Below are 20,335 nucleotides of genomic sequence, written 5' to 3' on the forward strand. Positions count from 1 at the left end.
AAAATGCAACACAAAAGAACCACAGCGGCTCCACTGGAGTACGCGGTAACTAGCAGATCTACTGATTCAATTTAAGATAATATTTCATGTGCAAACAAGCTTACAATCGGACAGATACATTAAATCTACGGTAATATTCATCGAAGTTACGTGCTTTTATGAGCTTTTTGCATACGTGCACTCTCATTTCTATACAATTTCCAGCGCTCATATTTTAAATATTTCTAATGAGCAAGTTGAAGATACGATCAAAAATTCCACCAACCCCGATACAGGACGTTGTCATAAATTGGTTGGCAGTAAAAAGCGATATTAAGAGCAATAAATAAGGTGGTAAATAATAGTCTGTACGAGCGTGCATTTCAATCCATTAAGTTTATTCTTGCAAGTGGTATTTAGCACGAGATAACTTGCGAATTTCTCAATTATGTGCTCCCGCCATGATATTACCAATGTTTCGCAGTTTGTTTACCAAATGAATACATCTTTTTTCAGAATCTTGCAAGCAGACATCAAAATGTCCTATTTATCAAAGAATGCTTGGCATTCATGTGTTTTTGTCGGAGAAGAAACCTAAGTTTCAGTTTATCCTTACTTCTGGCTGTTTTGTTCCTATGTATTTGTATTCGTATTACAGTTACGCCCCTATATTTTGTAGGATGTTAATCCTGCAGATACTTTTAAGGTGAACGTGCATACAGTAGCAACCCTTAATAAGTTATTTGAAACTTAAACTGTAAAAAAATCGTGAACCGCGTCAACTTTAGTTTTCGGGGGAGTAACCAAAATGGCTTTGCTTATCGTTGTCAGGTAAAAAATGTTACAGTGTTGGATACAAAAAATTTAAGGACTTTTCAAATAAGGTATCACTCGACTATTATTTCCATTTGACATTTTTGGAATGAAAGTTAGGAACGAAGGGGCTTGGCAAGGGATCGATTTCTACGCAGAAATGTGCTCTGAAAACCAAAGTTGTCGTGTTTCGCGATTTCTTTGTAGTCTCAATATCAACCAACTACTCAAAAGTGACTCATTTTAACTGGAATGCATCAATTAATCAATATACTATCACTTACAATGGTTGGAATGGGTGGGCCCAAGGATTTAATTTTTTTTTTATTTATTTTTTTTTTCCTAAAGTTCTACGGCAACACCTGCATGGTTATTAGCCGTTAGTGTTTATAGTTTTACGACCATTTTAGTTTCCTTAATGAATGCAATCAATTTTCGAATACTATCTTCATCATTTCCTAAACATTCCTTTAAATTCTTTGAGATCTTATGCTTTATTCTTAAGTTTTCATATACTCTACATGTAAGTAACATATGAGTTACATTTAGTGGCTCATTACATTCCACCCACAACGGAGGAGGGACTCCTAAAAGTAAATGACTTGATGTTATATTACTATGTCCTAGTCGTAATCTCGTCAGAGCAACTTGTTCACGGCGTGATAGTTCACGAGGTATTTTCCACGTATTTATACCCACTTTGATTTGACTGAAAAATGATTCATCTGCGAACCATTGTGTCATCCAGAATTGTCTAATTCTTGATAATACCTCCATTTTAACATCATCTGCACGCACCATTGGCCAGTCTATTTCTTTCCCACTCCCTCTTCCGTCTTCGAACCATCTGTGTATATTATAATATAATCACGGTATTGATCTAATACTGATAGAAATTCCTGTTTAAGGTATTGTTTATTAGTGTCCTTTTTTGTGTCAAACCACTTATAATTTACCATAATCTACCACAGAAGCAAAAATATTTGATAAAACTTACACTACAACCCCCGTAATCGAGGGTTCCTGATGAGAAAAATTGAGTAATTTGAAATCAGGATTGTGTTTTATTTTTAGAATAAAATTACAGGGTTGCTTATAGGTCGCTAAAACATAATCTGTCAACGGTTGCAAGGTTAGTTATAAATTATTGAGTTATAATCTATAATAAGTTACTTGGTGTAGTACAAAAGTTACAATCTCCACGTACGAATTTTCTCAAAAATGGTGCCTGACTCCAAAATGTCGCATTAGATTTTCAACATTTTTCCAACTCTCTCACACCCTGAGACGTATTTACCATATTTTTGCCCACTCAAAACTTAATGCCCGCCTACAGTCCTGTAGCAGTCCCGCACGCCCCGCATTGCAGGAAACCGCACGAAATAATGCGGTAACGTTCTTCGAAAAAAAAGCAAGAATTGTCTGCTAAGGCCCACAGTTACACCACTGGGCTCTAATATGGCACAACTCAATTCTCCTTCATATACCAGCACGAAAGAAGGCTTTTGTCACTGAGTATCCTGCTAGTGTTTCAACGCAGTACTAGCAAATTAAAGGTAGAGTTACAAAATTAGGTACTTGCAGAACAACCAAAGACAGAATTAATCTTTTTTCCTCTTCTTCTTCTGTGAATTAACCTCCTCTTCCGATATCACCGCGTCATCGGCATAGTAAAATTATTTTAAATTCCGTCTCGCCTATTTGATATCCTCAGCGCGCGGTTTTTATCTCTTTGATGGTATGATTCGTAAGGAAAGAAAATTTGACTGAGATTACCCCTTGTCTAATCCCTGTGGAGACTGGTATTAACAGTTAATCTTTACACTACCAATGAATACAATAAGTTTATACTATTCCCATAGAAATTGAGAATGTATGTAGGTATCATTTTGTTTGACGACTTTTAAGGGTTGGTATACCTAATACATTTAGATTGAATCGAGTACATTTATAAGGACTGATGGCTGAGCGCCCCTAAGTGGGACTTGCAATCCCTCATAACTTTTAAGGCTCGATATGTGTAGATTAAGATTGAATCAAGCAAGTGAATCAAGATTGCTCGACTACCCCTTGTACTTGCGGGGTTTCATAACTTTTGCAAACCCTTAAAAATGGTGGACATACACACTCGAATGTACTTACGTATCACTTTGTTTGACTACAAAGGTTGATATGTGTACATTCAGATTCAATCCGAATAATCCGATACGTCACCGGAAATTCGCCTTGCAGGTAAAAACGGACAACGTTTAAAGATGAATGTGCTGTTTCCGGTGTTCATTTTACGAAAAATTGTGAGGGCAATGAAGCACATGAATACATTTTCGGCTATGTGCCGTATGATTTTGAACTGGGATAGTTACTAATACTTCGTTTGGACTGTTTTGGCACGATTGAGGTATTAGCTTGAATTTGACATTCCGTAATTAGCTATTCGTCATTGATCTCGATTCCAGAATCTCTCTTTCATTTGGTTGGCCGGGCGGGTTTTATCAGTCCGAAGCTACTCCCTTTGAGTTATATGAGTCTTATCCGATGCAGGTTGCTGGTCTCACCTCGGAACCCTCCTCCTTTATCCGGGCCTGGGACCGGCAACATAGCTGCTACGCGACTCAATCCACCCAGTTTTACTAATCCGATGAGAAGTAGTGATTGAATGTGATTGAATACCATTCTCAAACAAAAAATCCAAACAGATAGGAATAAATAGTCAAACTCGTCTGCTTCTGTAGTCTCAAGCTCGATTCCAACAATTTCACCATCTGCTGCACTATTCCCAAATGGGTTTCGACCTCGGCAACTCATACGCGAGCAACACAAAAAAGGAGAAAAGGAACTAATAAAAGAACTTACTCTTCTTTTAACAACATAAAAGCTTTTAAGTGCAGTTTAATTTTACTGCTTTGCAGGAACGTCCCAGAGAAGTAGCAATTAAAATGTTCCAGTTTTAGACGTTGTGACAGAAAAACGTTAGCTTCCAGACTGTAATAGGTAGTTATATTAGCTACGAATTCTACCAGAAATACCTCAATTACCCCTTTTAAAATAAATATAGATTTACAGATCCTTAGGAGTATTCTGGATTTTTCAATCAATCGATGCGCTATTAACCATCAGCAATATAGTGAATTTCGAAACCAAATGTGTTACAAATACAACTGATACATAAAACTTTCTTAGTTCAATTGTTTTAATTAATTTTTATTGAAATTCAAGAATGTGGTAGTAACCTTCGAATTTGCATAATAAATCATTAAGAACATAAATCTTCTCGTGCACGCAGTATAAATAACTGCTCCCGACGAAAATGTGTTCCATTTAACTCACTTCAAGGTACAAATTTCGTTAAAATCTCAAGTAATGCCCCTGCAGGTGTAACACCTTGAGCTTCAAATTTGCAACAGTCAGTGCGTGACCTGTAGGTATTAACCATATTTAGTATACGGGGTGCAAAATACATTTGAAGATCCATATCACATACGATCTCGAACCGCAAGACTTGCAGCTCTATTACGTAAAGGTTCCCCTGTTCAGAAAAAGTGTACAACTATTATTATGTCATGTGAATGAAAATTAATATAGTGGTTTGTGGAAGTGCACTTGTAGTAATTCAACTGTATGTATCAGTAACCGTAATATCAGATGTTCCAGATTGAGATTCAGTATCAAATAGCAACCACCCATCAATATACTTGACCGCAACAAAAAAAAATCGCCCAAAGGGTCTCTTGAGAGAATTCCACGATCACCGGTTCACATCGACACTTTACATTAAAATCAACATTCATTAATTTTAGAACTGCAACATTATGACATTTTTAATAAATTTGTATCTTATTAAAATTCATTTTTGATTCGTACATTTATCAAATAATGCTCGTGACTTGCATAGTTTATCTTTTGTGACTGATTACCTACATCAATAAACTTGATTTACACCTCCTAATAGATTACTTACATCGATGGGTCAAACACGAAATAAATCTAGTAAAAGGCATACGATGAAATATGAGTTTCATTTGACCCTTCGACGCACCAAACCTGTCAATAATGTAATATTTTCACCAACATGAATGATTCATTAACGGTTCATCAAATTTCTTTAAACATTCTCCATCGGGGCCGAAGCTACAATTTAATGCTTCCGTTCAAAGATAGACAGGGCTGCGGGTGAAAAGATGTAAAATGTGTGCGTGCTTGGCCTAAGATACAAAGCAGGTAACCTCCGTACAGCATCCACTAAAAGTGGCTATCTGAGTGGTATAAAGACAACCGACCGACATCAGTCTCTTCGATAACACGCAAGAGATGTTAATTAAGAAATGAAGCTACCGGAGGTTTAATGAGACGAAAAAAAAATTAAAAAATAAACCAGTTTATTTATTTCCTTTACAATTAAAAACAACAAACTTAGAGGTTTGTAACTTTCGCCCTCGCGCCATTCTCGCCAATTTTAATGGCCGATGTATAATTTATAGGGGAATTTCGTATGTTGTCTAACTAACCCAGTATTTTATCTTATTGCTGTTGTGTAGCCCTTTTGACTAAGGAAGTTAGGAGTATTTATGACAAATCATTCTTTAAGGAACGATTCTGGAACTGTGTAGTTTTTCTGCTCGCGTGCGTGGAGAAATTAGTCCACATTAATGTCCAGGTAGATCCCTTAAATGAGTTAAACCTATTATAAAGTGTATAGCGACATTGCGTCCAAATTAGGTAGGAAAAATTTGCTTTTCCTACCCCACGCGGTGAAATTTGGATATTTTATTATTTGCTAGACCAAACCTGTGTGTAGAAATAAAACAGCTGAGGTTCATCTCTATGTTTGTGTTGTGTTGAGTGCTGGGGTTGGTAGGAATGATAAAAATTTAGAATAATTGGAGTTATAGAAAACAGTTTTTACTATATTTTCAAATGGTATCTACATTCTAGACAATCGGTAATTGGTCATTCCCGAAGTCAAGCCATTGAATGGAATTTCTATCACTGTGGCTGAATTGAAATTTCTGTACTTATAATTTGTGCAAGGAACAAAATTCTATAAGAACAGAATTTCTTTGCAAAGCAATTTTACACTTTTCTTATGAACAAAGTTATCTCCACCAGCTCGCTTCCTAATTCGCTGGTGAATATACCGGTTGTCGGGTCGTAGGTGTTGGAAAATTCAGGCGACACCCTCAGTTTCCAAAGGAGCCTCTCACACACAAATACCAACAATCAACACAGTACATGTAAATAATAAGAGAAAAGGACAAACAGTGAACCGTAGTTTAAGCCCAGGGCCACCCTGACTAGGCCGCCAAATCAAGTAAACTCCCCCTCGCCTTGAATAAGCAAACTTGGGAAACACCAAATATGGGAAACAAAATGACCCCACTTACCCCTTCTATGACCTCGACACTAATATACGAGTCGCAGGGAATTTTATCTATGCTACATCCGGGTACGTAGCCCTAGTACGCAATGCCATTGGATAAGAATTACTTATTCAATGGCAATACTGATATTCATGTAGAAGTAGACAAAGGGATTTCCTATAGGAATTTCGTATGTCTGCTTTTAAATGCAACCAAAATAACTACCTACAACAGTCAACAAATGAAGATCGCTTTAACTTACGTATTCTAATTTTCATTCGTGTGCGATGTATTCAACTAAAGAAAAAGTTCATATTTCCAATTTGTATAGGGCCGGTAACAGTTAAAGATTTATTTTCTGTGAAGCCAAAGCAACAATGTTCAAATTAATAATTAATATACAGCCAGATCTTTATTTGTTTCAAGAAGTTCCCTATGTCTACTTCTACATGAATATTACTGTATATAAAACTACAAATTAAAAACCTTAGGTGTAGCAAAGAGTATATGTACAATACACTGCAGCAAACAAAACAAAAAATGTATATAAGTATATCGTGAACTCGACACGAAATCAAGGAAAATCTTTTTCCAGCAAGTATCATCGGGAACCAGCCAAAAAAATGTAAATAAACTTTACGTAAGACACACAAAATATCTGTACTTGATTTGTCGGTGACTGGATAGTAATTATCCAAATTGGTACGTTATTCTTATTGGGTTGACAAAAATGTACACTACGAACTGTACAAACATTTCTAACCAACCAGAAAAGGTGCATACAAATTCTCTAAAAGCGTTTAAGTACCAGATGATTTCAACTAATTATTAACAACGGGGTTAATCCCCCAATTCAACATGAACTAGGATGTTAATAACAATTTTACGTAAAGCTTCCAAAACTCGACCAAAAGCTTTGAATCGTCACCGGCAAGTTACAGGAACAAACAAAATACAACACTTAGCTGCATGTATGTCCTTCGCCAAATCCAAAGACACTCCTACGAGACTCCGATGATGGTACGATGAAATCACTGAAACGGCTTTACTGCCCCGATCATTCGTTATAGTTGTCAGACAGCTCCTTCATATAGTTGGCTACTCGCTCATCCATTAACGGTTCTCTCAATCAAATTACACGACTTCCATCCCCGAATGCAGCTGCATACGAATCAAGATCGCAAAGGTTAATTCCTTATGCGGTTCAATATAACAAAAAAAACCTTCCGAAGAACCCTCTCGGAACAAGAACCACTACAAATCAACCTCACATGTAACATCGAAACAATCAGACACAAATTTGGAACAATCCTTACTTTCAGGAAGAAGCGGATGGCTCAAATTAAATTAGCTAACCTTGTTGCAATCTCCGTAACTAAAAACAATTAGCGCGTGGCCCCACATCCACATAAACCAATGGAAAAAAATTGATCTAATCCCGCAAGTGACATCAAGACATTCCCCAATCTGCATTCTGCGAGCCACACCAAACGGATGTCCCCATTTTTAACCAATTTCCATCACGCGACAACTGAGGTACGTGCTATGTTCTACAACAAAGTAGCTTTGATTTAAATCATACTCGCTAAACAAAATGGGTTCCATATTGCTATGAATCTGAAATTGTAGTAAAAGGCCCTAATGGTAAGAAGTACTGTACAACAAAGTATCTTCCTGTACACGCCTTTCCACAGGCGTATGTCTTCAGTTACTTCTAACTGAAAATGCTTCTAAACTGAAGTATTGATAATAGAATCACTATGTTTCGGACATTGCCATAAAGGGGACTTTATCAGTCTTTTAACATATATTGCTTACTTTAATTTCTACAATGAAATTTTTTAGGTGATCATCACCAGATGCGTAACAATCATAAATTTTCGGTAGAAGTCAATAAAGGCATCATTTCATATAATGGTTTTTTTCTTTATACAACGAGTCTTCACTATTTCTCGAGCTACTATATCACTAACAAATATCAAACAACAAATTTCTCAATTAGAAATCGGATATGTCTGTATGAAGAGGAAGACAGGATAAGAAGTAATTTATGTCAAATCAATGGAAAAAAAACTTCTAATTTTCTTAACAAGCCTGAAAAAATGTAAACAACTTAGTTTTACCATAATAGGAGCAGCACATGTAAGAAATTAATTAGAAATTAAATTAGTTATTAATTAAAGTACTTTGATAGATGACCTTATCAAGTCGTTGTTAATCCGTTGGTAATTTACACAAAAAGTGCACGTTTTCCAATGAATGCGATTTAGTGACAACTGATCCGGATCTTGTGATCGATATGTGACGTTTTAGCAACTCGGTGGTCCTACATTTGAATATAATGTACTTAGTATACAATTCTGAAACGAGTTTTTTGTAATTCCCTTATGGTAGTAAGGCGACGACAAGTAGAGACAATATTTAAATCAGAGATTAAATGCGCTAGCTGGTCGGATATTTAGATGTATTTATCTTTCATTGTTTTTGTCGGCAAAAAATCCCTATTCTTGTTGTTTGTTTTTTTATTATCCATTAATTGCCATTAACATGCACAGGAGCCCTTTGTTGCAAAGAGATCGAAACATAAGTTGACAAAAAGTTGATATATTCAAAGAAAACACCGACGATAGTTAACTTCATCGCAATTTATCGGGGTGTACCGTAAGAAGCGTTCCACCTATTAATAAAACGTATTTACATTGCTGATAAAAATATGAGCTACTAAAAGTTTAACGATCGTTTTAAGAACTTCGTCCCATATTTTTTATATTAAAAAAAACATTCTCCTTATAGCATGTTGTGGCAAACAACTCGATGAATCAAGACCGGTAACAACTCTTTATGAAATTGCTTGAGATAATCAGGGTTACTATATTTTTGTTTACTTTTTAATTACATGGCAGTGAGGCAGCGTTCCGGTTGAGCAAAAAGATAAAGGCGCCGCGTTCGATTACCGTCTATGACAATGCATATATCTCACCCATCTCGCACATAATTAATATGGCTGCGTTGTTTTACTTCCAGCCATTCTTCTTTGCTTATTATAAATATAGACCATCTACAATATTATTAAAAAAGGAATTTATAACGATGGTTTCGGGGACTTTAAGCATTCTCATACGACAAAATGTGGCGAATTAGAAAGTTTGGCACGTTAAGTGCTTCATTTTTTTGTGTCACTAAATTACCAATTAAATTAGACATCTCAATGGTAACAGTTTCATGTTCCTCAATGAAGATGAGTATTTTGAGCTTCCCATCGTATACTTGCTTCTCAAAGGCGTTCGACCGTATTAATCACAAGATACTTATCGAAAAATTAAACATGCTTATATAACTTTGATCAAAATTTAATAGCCCTGATCAGTGATCATGTCTTATGGCGCCGCTTGCAATATGTTTGATATCATAATACGTATCTGCTAAGTCAGGAGTGCCGCAAGGTTCTAATTTTGGCCCATCTCAGAACAGCAGTGGTGAAAATCAATCCTACTTAAATATGAGTACAATCTTCACAGTCTACCGACAGCCAAAATAGATTTTTTCAAGGGCCGGGGATTCATTACTCCCGGAATATATTGTTATAAACAAAAAACGAAGAAAAAATGGGAAAATGTCGTTTCTTTTCGGATTTGATTTCAATTATCTCGTTACTATTGCTTTTAGTGGAAAAATGAAGAGAAATGAATTTGTTTAGAATCGAGATACAGACGGTATTGAACGTTCATTTTCAAACGATATTGTTTTTATGGAAAAATATAAAAAAAAGTAATCCGGAAAATTAACAATCCATTATTACTAAGTGAGATTCATCCGCTCTTTTTGAAAATCCGAATGCGATCACTTCTTTTGATAACGAAACAATATGACAAACCCGGTCACCATATGTTTCATAGTCATTGGTTAATTAAATATACAAAAAAAACGATGCTTTGTCTTTCAAACTGAGTGACACCCAGAGCGTTCTCAATTTTTTTTACACTCGATTACAATCGACCAACTGTGGAATTTAGACGTCAAAAATAGCAAGCACACGTTCTGCTGGCGCGATCGTTTCCATAGAACAGCATTGCCATATGTTCTTAAAGTCATTTTATATCGTGCTCCGCGTCCTATTTGAAATAAGAATGACTAGTGTCATTAAAATGCACGATCATATGTTTCACTTTATCTACCCTTGCAGTTAAAGAGCTGCTTACCCTCCTCATTCAAACCTATTAAAATGTTAATTTAACATATGCTATAAAATAAATAATATTATCAGATGCTAATACAATGCAAAAAATGATACAGACATAGATCTATAAAATATAAAAATATAATGGCGTTTGGATATGTAAAATTCTTGTACCTTTCTTTTAGATGTTCGACTTTTAATCGAATGCAGCAGATTTGAGGTTGGGGGTTAATTGGAAATTAGTACTCACGGAAATGGGGGTAAATATCAGACTAAAATTCAACATTAATCGGCGTCGGAGGTTATTGCTTTTTTTTTAATAATCTTGCTTGACACAATTGTAATTATGGTAATCATTGGCGTTTTGAAAATTCGGGTTCCTGTTTTTGGGGACTAACCTTATACTGACGCAAAGGGTCGGTAGTGCCCTTCTGAAGCAACCGATATGCAAATTTTACCAAAAGTACATTTAATGTCGAAACATTTCTGTAGATTTTATTGGATTCGGGACTCTTGGAAGGAAGATTTGGTAAATTTTCACACGCGACCAAGCTCTGTGTGAAAACCACCCATCACGTAAGATATCACTAATGGTTTATGAACTAAATTTCACGCTTAGAAATATATAATTCATTGATTCCAATTAGATAACATGTTTTATGACCCTAATGATTCAAAAAAATTTACGAGCCAAGGCAATAAAAATCCTTGCTCTGTATGTCATTAGACGGAACAATAAAATGTAGGTATACCTATATACGTGCAACTGTACTTTTATTATAAAGTTTCAAATGAACTGTTTTTTCTAAACCCACCTGCTGCAGCCTTTTCGCAAGTTTCGTCTAATTTTTATTTTGATATTAAAATTTAAGCACGCTTCTTTGATGTTTCAATTTTTTACGTGTGTTAATGAGTTGTAAATCAGGCTAAGTCACTATGCCGTTCTTAGACTGCGTATGAAATGTATGCAACATTAATTGAAAAAACTTTTTCAAACTCACCCGTAAAAGGTAATCTGTTTAGCTAATTATTTTGCTTGTTTTTCGTAATTAATTAATAATACGCTCAACAAAATACTCTACTGGTATTTTCGTTTAACCACCATATATTATCATTAACCGCAATCTTTGCGTGCAGTTTAAGATTAAATCGCAATAAATTTAAAAGTGCAAATAAAGTTGCAGCTTCCAACGCTACAAAGTAGATGTAATTAATTCGACATTAAGCCGTATCTTCTATTTTATACACTTCTGTCTTTATTAGTCTAGTCATCGTATAAAAATGTCGTCACTTAGATTACGTATACAATAAATTAAACGTACATTAAGGCCTTCCAACCTTTAAATGTATCCAAAATTGAGGTGATGCACCTTTTCCACTCATCTATTTCCTCCAACGTGTCGCAGGATAAGTAATACCTTGAAGCTTGCTCTAAGCTCGTATGCTCTAAAGCTAAAGTGTTCGGTCTTAAGCACACGTTGTGGATGTCGATGATAACGCAGTGCCTTAAGTCGATAAAGAGCTTATAACCGTTTAGGGATTCCTCACTGGGATTACTCCAGAAGTGTAGGACGGAATTAAGAAGCCTACACCAATTTTTATCCCACACCAAGTGACCGTTGCTTTCGGCGCCAATCGTTAGAAACCCGCTATGCTTGAGATTCAAAGCCTGACTGAACGCACTCGCTGAAAGATGAACGACACTCAAAGGTGTACCGTCCCCTTTTTTATTCAATGTCAAAACATTTTGGCTGAGGTTATTAATAGTCAGCTCCAACCACCCGCATTTCTTAAAAGCAGGGCGGATTTTTCCTTCGAGCGTTGCTTCAAAGTGCGCTCCATGCAAAATTTTCTGCTTCAACTTCTGATGTAAACGCCTCGGTTTCTGCAAGTTAAACTCACCAATCAGCAAATTTTGTAAGTAAAGTACTCACCCTCCGATCTGCATTGTCAGAGTTAAGCTCGTACACGTGAAGTTTAATTTTAAAGTCGGGGGACACGCCTTGAAAGCTGTACATTTCGGGCAACTGCAAGTAGGATCTTTTAAGGTTGAGCTCCAGCATGGAAGAAACGTGAAACCTGCGATCGGTTACGCACGTTACAAGATACCAGTAGCGACGTTTCGAATCAATTTCTTCAACGTTAAATGGAAATTTAATATTGGAAATTGTGAGATCGGCCGTGTTTTTGGAATCGCTTGAGTATTGCAGCTCCTCCTTTTCGATTCGGTGCAAGTAGTGCGCTCGTTTCAAACCTTTTAGAGAGACACTGATATGGATTCAGGGAATGATGATACTTACTTGCTGTCAACAAAATTCGTTCTGCTTCTGCTCGTTGGATGCTGTTATAAAAAACCTTTGATCTCCGACAGACATCAACCGCTTTGGCTGCTTGTTTCAGTATTTGGCTCTGGTCGTAGGCTTTATGGACAAGTTCGCGAATGGCTTCATTTAAATTCCGCACGGATTCGCTAACAGAATCACGCTCCTGGAAAAGTAATTAAAAATGGTCAAGTGGAATTGTTTCAAACCTCATCCGTTGCGTTGTCTTCGTGCGGTTTAATGTACAACTGGGAATCCATAGTGATAATTGACCTATTTATGTCTGTAGCTTTTTTTGGATTCTTAGTCGTCCTTGGCTCGATAATGTTGACTAAAAATCTCTCGTTGCCCTTACTTTTGCTAGACATCACACTGGACTGTTGGAAGGATTTACGTTTGTCGAACGAATACGTATCACAGTTATCAATTTCGCAAGAGTTTTGCTTAAGGACCATTCCAACCACTACGGGTGGTGGACGCGCAACTACTTCCACTGAAGTATTTGTCCGCAATTTACCCACATTTGTTGACCAACTCTTATCTGTAGACATTTGTTTGCTTGACATCGATTCGAAGAACTGGATCTTATACCTAATACTTTCTGGGTAATCCCTAATGTCTTTCCGTCTTAATTGTCTCACTTTGAATGATGATTCATGTGTGTTATGTACTTTGGTATCTATTGGATCTTCGGTAATTTTACTACTTTCTAAACTAATATGTGGATCGGACTGTATAATTTCCTTCTCCTCAAGAATAATAGAATTGGTGAAATTAAATTTCGACACTATAAAGTTGTATACCTTTCAGTTTTGTTTGCATTTCGTCGAGGGGGAGTTCACTACTCGAATTAGGTGTAACCGAAACAGTATTTGTGTTACTGAGATTACGGTTGATAAATTCAAAGCATGAATGGGCAAATACACGGTGAACATTTAAAAAGCTTCTTTTTTATTAAAGGTACTAATACTACTAAAAACCGTTACGATTCTATGAAGTGGGAACCCATACCATCCTAAATTTCAAAAATATATAAACAATTCGTTTTTGCGGATTTAAAGAAAATTTTTTCGCAGACCACAAAAATGAACAGAATTTTACATTTGCTGTGTAGATACACGCTATACTGAACTGATTCAATTATTTTATTTTACTGTTTATTTAATTTTATTTATTAATTAATTGATTTTAAACTTCTCGCTTAAACCTGCAGAATTTCGCATTAGAAAAGGTACACACGACTAAAGTTTGTGTAATTTTTATTCAAACCTGCGTAATTTACTTACGCGTTTATCTTAAAAGTGATGAAGCTGACTCTGATTTTAAATTATGAAAATGTGCACGGAACCAGAGCTGGGCAGAATACTTTCAAAAAGTATTTGAATACTAAATAGTAAATACTTTACACAAATCAAAGGTATTTAAATACTAAATACTTTTACGTCCAGCACAAGCGAATACTAGATACAGATACATTGAAAAGTATTCAAATACTTTAAAAAATAAGTATTCAAATACTTTAGAATGTATTCGAATACTTTCAAAGGTATTCGAATACTTTCAAAGGTATTCGAATACTTTCAAAAGTATTCTAATACTATCAAAGGTATTCGAATACTATAAAGAGTATTCGAATACTTTGAAACGTATTTCATTATCTTACTTTGAAAAATATTCGAATACAGTAAAAAGTATTCAAATACTTGTCACATGACAATACTTTCAAAGGTATTCGAATACTTTCAAAAGTATTCTAATACTATCAAAGGTATTCGAATACTATAAAAAGTATTCGAATACTTTGAAAAGTATTTCATTATCTTACTTTGAAAAGTATTCGAATAGAGTAAAAAGTATTCAAATACTTGTCACTCAAATACATTAAAAATTTAAAATAGTGTACTAGATAAAAGGCTTAATACTACTTAAAAAATCAAGTTATACTTTGTATGAGGTTAGCTTTTTTTTATATTTCATTGTTACATACAAATTAAGGGTGAGTAAAAGCGTATTATTTATTATTATATTATTATAATAGGAGGTACCTACCAGGACCGCTTCTTATACCAGTTATATCCTTAAGAATAGCGTGTTCCAAAATCGCTAGGTTTCATTTCAGAAAGGCGTACGTATCATGTGCACGACGTACGATCGCTTTGAAAACTGGTACACGTATTCTTAAGGATATAACTGGTATAAGAAGGGTCCTGGTAGGTACCTCCTATATAATAATATAATAATAATAATACGCTTTTACTCCCCTTAAATTTGTATGTAACAATAGAAATATAAAAAAAAGCTAACCTCATACAAAGTATAACTTGATTTTTTAAGTAGTATTAAGCCTTTTATCTAGTACACTATTTTAAATTTTTAATGTATTTGAGTGACAAGTATTTGAATACTTTTTACTCTATTCGAATACTTTTCAAAGTAAGATAATGAAATACTTTTCAAAGTATTCGAATACTTTTTATAGTATTCGAATACCTTTGATAGTATTAGAATACTTTTGAAAGTATTCGAATACCTTTGAAAGTATTGTCATGTGACAAGTATTTGAATACTTTTTACTGTATTCGAATATTTTTCAAAGTAAGATAATGAAATACGTTTCAAAGTATTCGAATACTCTTTATAGTATTCGAATACCTTTGATAGTATTAGAATACTTTTGAAAGTATTCGAATACCTTTGAAAGTATTCGAATACTTTTGAAAGTATTCGAATACGTTCTAAAGTATTTGAATACTTATTTTTTTTAAGTATTTGAATACTTTTCAATGTATCTGTATCTAGTATTCGCTTGTGCTGGACGTAAAAGTATTTAGTATTTAAATACCTTTGATTTGTGTAAAGTATTTACTATTTAGTATTCAAATACTTTTTGAAAGTATTCTGCCCAGCTCTGGTTCCGTGCACATTTTCATAATTTAAAATCAGAGTCAGCTTCATCACTTTTAAGATAAACGCGTAAGTAAATTACGCAGGTTTGAATAAAAATTACACAAACTTTAGTCGCGTGTACCTTTTCTAATGCGAAATTCTGCAGGTTTAAGCGAGAAGTTTAAAATCAATTAATTAATAAATAAAATTAAATAAACAGTAAAATAAAATAATTGAATCAGTTCAGTATAGCGTGTATCTACACAGCAAATGTAAAATTCTGTTCATTTTTGTGGTCTGCGAAAAAATTTTCTTTAAATCCGCAAAAACGAATTGTTTATATATTTTTGAAATTTAGGATGGTATGGGTTCCCACTTCATAGAATCGTAACGGTTTTTAGTAGTATTAGTACCTTTAATAAAAAAGAAGCTTTTTAAATGTTCACCGTGTATTTGCCCATTCATGCTTTGAATTTATCAACCGTAATCTCAGTAACACAAATACTGTTTCGGTTACACCTAATTCGAGTAGTGAACTCCCCCTCGACGAAATGCAAACAAAACTGAAAGGTATACAACTTTATAGTGTCGAAATTTAATTTCACCAATTCTATTATTCTTGAGGAGAAGGAAATTATACAGTCCGATCCAAATATTAGTTTAGAAAGTAGTAAAATTACCGAAGATCCAATAGATACCAAAGTACATAACACACATGAATCATCGTTCAAAGTGAGACAATTAAGACGGAAAGACATTAGGGATTACCCAGAAAGTATTAGGTATAAGATCCAGTTCTTCGAATCGATGTCAAGCAAACAAATGTCTACAGATAAGAGTTGGTCAACAAATGTGGGTAAATTGCGGACAAATACTTCAGTGGAAGTAGTTGCGCGTCCACCACCCGTAGTGGTTGGAATGGTCCTTAAGCAAAACTCTTGCGAAATTGATAACTGTGATACGTATTCGTTCGACAAACGTAAATCCTTCCAACAGTCCAGTGTGATGTCTAGCAAAAGTAAGGGCAACGAGAGATTTTTAGTCAACATTATCGAGCCAAGGACGACTAAGAATCCAAAAAAAGCTACAGACATAAATAGGTCAATTATCACTATGGATTCCCAGTTGTACATTAAACCGCACGAAGACAACGCAACGGATGAGGTTTGAAACAATTCCACTTGACCATTTTTAATTACTTTTCCAGGAGCGTGATTCTGTTAGCGAATCCGTGCGGAATTTAAATGAAGCCATTCGCGAACTTGTCCATAAAGCCTACGACCAGAGCCAAATACTGAAACAAGCAGCCAAAGCGGTTGATGTCTGTCGGAGATCAAAGGTTTTTTATAACAGCATCCAACGAGCAGAAGCAGAACGAATTTTGTTGACAGCAAGTAAGTATCATCATTCCCTGAATCCATATCAGTGTCTCTCTAAAAGGTTTGAAACGAGCGCACTACTTGCACCGAATCGAAAAGGAGGAGCTGCAATACTCAAGCGATTCCAAAAACACGGCCGATCTCACAATTTCCAATATTAAATTTCCATTTAACGTTGAAGAAATTGATTCGAAACGTCGCTACTGGTATCTTGTAACGTGCGTAACCGATCGCAGGTTTCACGTTTCTTCCATGCTGGAGCTCAACCTTAAAAGATCCTACTTGCAGTTGCCCGAAATGTACAGCTTTCAAGGCGTGTCCCCCGACTTTAAAATTAAACTTCACGTGTACGAGCTTAACTCTGACAATGCAGATCGGAGGGTGAGTACTTTACTTACAAAATTTGCTGATTGGTGAGTTTAACTTGCAGAAACCGAGGCGTTTACATCAGAAGTTGAAGCAGAAAATTTTGCATGGAGCGCACTTTGAAGCAACGCTCGAAGGAAAAATCCGCCCTGCTTTTAAGAAATGCGGGTGGTTGGAGCTGACTATTAATAACCTCAGCCAAAATGTTTTGACATTGAATAAAAAAGGGGACGGTACACCTTTGAGTGTCGTTCATCTTTCAGCGAGTGCGTTCAGTCAGGCTTTGAATCTCAAGCATAGCGGGTTTCTAACGATTGGCGCCGAAAGCAACGGTCACTTGGTGTGGGATAAAAATTGGTGTAGGCTTCTTAATTCCGTCCTACACTTCTGGAGTAATCCCAGTGAGGAATCCCTAAACGGTTATAAGCTCTTTATCGACTTAAGGCACTGCGTTATCATCGACATCCACAACGTGTGCTTAAGACCGAACACTTTAGCTTTAGAGCATACGAGCTTAGAGCAAGCTTCAAGGTATTACTTATCCTGCGACACGTTGGAGGAAATAGATGAGTGGAAAAGGTGCATCACCTCAATTTTGGATACATTTAAAGGTTGGAAGGCCTTAATGTACGTTTAATTTATTGTATACGTAATCTAAGTGACGACATTTTTATACGATGACTAGACTAATAAAGACAGAAGTGTATAAAATAGAAGATACGGCTTAATGTCGAATTAATTACATCTACTTTGTAGCGTTGGAAGCTGCAACTTTATTTGCACTTTTAAATTTATTGCGATTTAATCTTAAACTGCACGCAAAGATTGCGGTTAATGATAATATATGGTGGTTAAACGAAAATACCAGTAGAGTATTTTGTTGAGCGTATTATTAATTAATTACGAAAAACAAGCAAAATAATTAGCTAAACAGATTACCTTTTACGGGTGAGTTTGAAAAAGTTTTTTCAATTAATGTTGCATACATTTCATACGCAGTCTAAGAACGGCATAGTGACTTAGCCTGATTTACAACTCATTAACACACGTAAAAAATTGAAACATCAAAGAAGCGTGCTTAAATTTTAATATCAAAATAAAAATTAGACGAAACTTGCGAAAAGGCTGCAGCAGGTGGGTTTAGAAAAAACAGTTCATTTGAAACTTTATAATAAAAGTACAGTTGCACGTATATAGGTATACCTACATTTTATTGTTCCGTCTAATGACATACAGAGCAAGGATTTTTATTGCCTTGGCTCGTAAATTTTTTTGAATCATTAGGGTCATAAAACATGTTATCTAATTGGAATCAATGAATTATATATTTCTAAGCGTGAAATTTAGTTCATAAACCATTAGTGATATCTTACGTGATGGGTGGTTTTCACACAGAGCTTGGTCGCGTGTGAAAATTTACCAAATCTTCCTTCCAAGAGTCCCGAATCCAATAAAATCTACAGAAATGTTTCGACATTAAATGTACTTTTGGTAAAATTTGCATATCGGTTGCTTCAGAAGGGCACTACCGACCCTTTGCGTCAGTATAAGGTTAGTCCCCAAAAACAGGAACCCGAATTTTCAAAACGCCAATGATTACCATAATTACAATTGTGTCAAGCAAGATTATTAAAAAAAAAGCAATAACCTCCGACGCCGATTAATGTTGAATTTTAGTCTGATATTTACCCCCATTTCCGTGAGTACTAATTTCCAATTAACCCCCAACCTCAAATCTGCTGCATTCGATTAAAAGTCGAACATCTAAAAGAAAGGTACAAGAATTTTACATATCCAAACGCCATTATATTTTTATATTTTATAGATCTATGTCTGTATCATTTTTTGCATTGTATTAGCATCTGATAATATTATTTATTTTATAGCATATGTTAAATTAACATTTTAATAGGTTTGAATGAGGAGGGTAAGCAGCTCTTTAACTGCAAGGGTAGATAAAGTGAAACATATGATCGTGCATTTTAATGACACTAGTCATTCTTATTTCAAATAGGACGCGGAGCACGATATAAAATGACTTTAAGAACATATGGCAATGCTGTTCTATGGAAACGATCGCGCCAGCAGAACGTGTGCTTGCTATTTTTGACGTCTAAATTCCACAGTTGGTCGATTGTAATCGAGTGTAAAAAAAATTGAGAACGCTCTGGGTGTCACTCAGTTTGAAAGACAAAGCATCGTTTTTTTTGTATATTTAATTAACCAATGACTATGAAACATATGGTGACCGGGTTTGTCATATTGTTTCGTTATCAAAAGAAGTGATCGCATTCGGATTTTCAAAAAGAGCGGATGAATCTCACTTAGTAATAATGGATTGTTAATTTTCCGGATTACTTTTTTTTATATTTTTCCATAAAAACAATATCGTTTGAAAATGAACGTTCAATACCGTCTGTATCTCGATTCTAAACAAATTCATTTCTCTTCATTTTTCCACTAAAAGCAATAGTAACGAGATAATTGAAATCAAATCCGAAAAGAAACGACATTTTCCCATTTTTTCTTCGTTTTTTGTTTATAACAATATATTCCGGGAGTAATGAATCCCCGGCCCTTGAAAAAATCTATTTTGGCTGTCGGTAGACTGTGAAGATTGTACTCATATTTAAGTAGGATTGATTTTCACCACTGCTGTTCTGAGATGGGCCAAAATTAGAACCTTGCGGCACTCCTGACTTAGCAGATACGTATTATGATATCAAACATATTGCAAGCGGCGCCATAAGACATGATCACTGATCAGGGCTATTAAATTTTGATCAAAGTTATATAAGCATGTTTAATTTTTCGATAAGTATCTTGTGATTAATACGGTCGAACGCCTTTGAGAAGCAAGTATACGATGGGAAGCTCAAAATACTCATCTTCATTGAGGAACATGAAACTGTTACCATTGAGATGTCTAATTTAATTGGTAATTTAGTGACACAAAAAAATGAAGCACTTAACGTGCCAAACTTTCTAATTCGCCACATTTTGTCGTATGAGAATGCTTAAAGTCCCCGAAACCATCGTTATAAATTCCTTTTTTAA

The 20,335-nt window shown here is 35.3% G+C and overlaps 2 protein-coding genes across 2 annotated transcripts; one reads left to right on the top strand and one right to left on the bottom strand.

Annotated features, from left to right (window-relative positions):
* Positions 1-11,559: 11,559 nt before the first annotated feature.
* Positions 11,560-13,429, bottom strand: LOC116176898 (anillin-like). The gene is made up of 4 exons (XM_031495720.1): positions 12,857-13,429; positions 12,627-12,813; positions 12,261-12,580; positions 11,560-12,211 (listed from the first exon to the last, which is right to left on the bottom strand). Exons 1-4 carry the CDS (start codon positions 13,211-13,213, stop codon positions 11,639-11,641), a joined length of 1,437 nt encoding a protein of 478 aa, XP_031351580.1. The 5' UTR covers positions 13,214-13,429; the 3' UTR covers positions 11,560-11,638.
* Positions 13,430-16,124: 2,695 nt separating this feature from the next.
* On the top strand, positions 16,125-17,994 carry LOC116176908 (anillin-like). The gene is made up of 4 exons (XM_031495743.1): positions 16,125-16,697; positions 16,741-16,927; positions 16,974-17,293; positions 17,343-17,994. The coding sequence occupies exons 1-4, from the start codon at positions 16,341-16,343 to the stop codon at positions 17,913-17,915; spliced, it is 1,437 nt and encodes a 478-aa protein (XP_031351603.1). The 5' UTR covers positions 16,125-16,340; the 3' UTR covers positions 17,916-17,994.
* Positions 17,995-20,335: the final 2,341 nt, after the last annotated feature.

This window comes from Photinus pyralis, unplaced genomic scaffold (genome assembly GCF_008802855.1).
Source record: "Photinus pyralis isolate 1611_PpyrPB1 unplaced genomic scaffold, Ppyr1.3 Ppyr1.4_LG7, whole genome shotgun sequence".
Lineage (NCBI taxonomy): Eukaryota > Metazoa > Arthropoda > Insecta > Coleoptera > Lampyridae > Photinus > Photinus pyralis.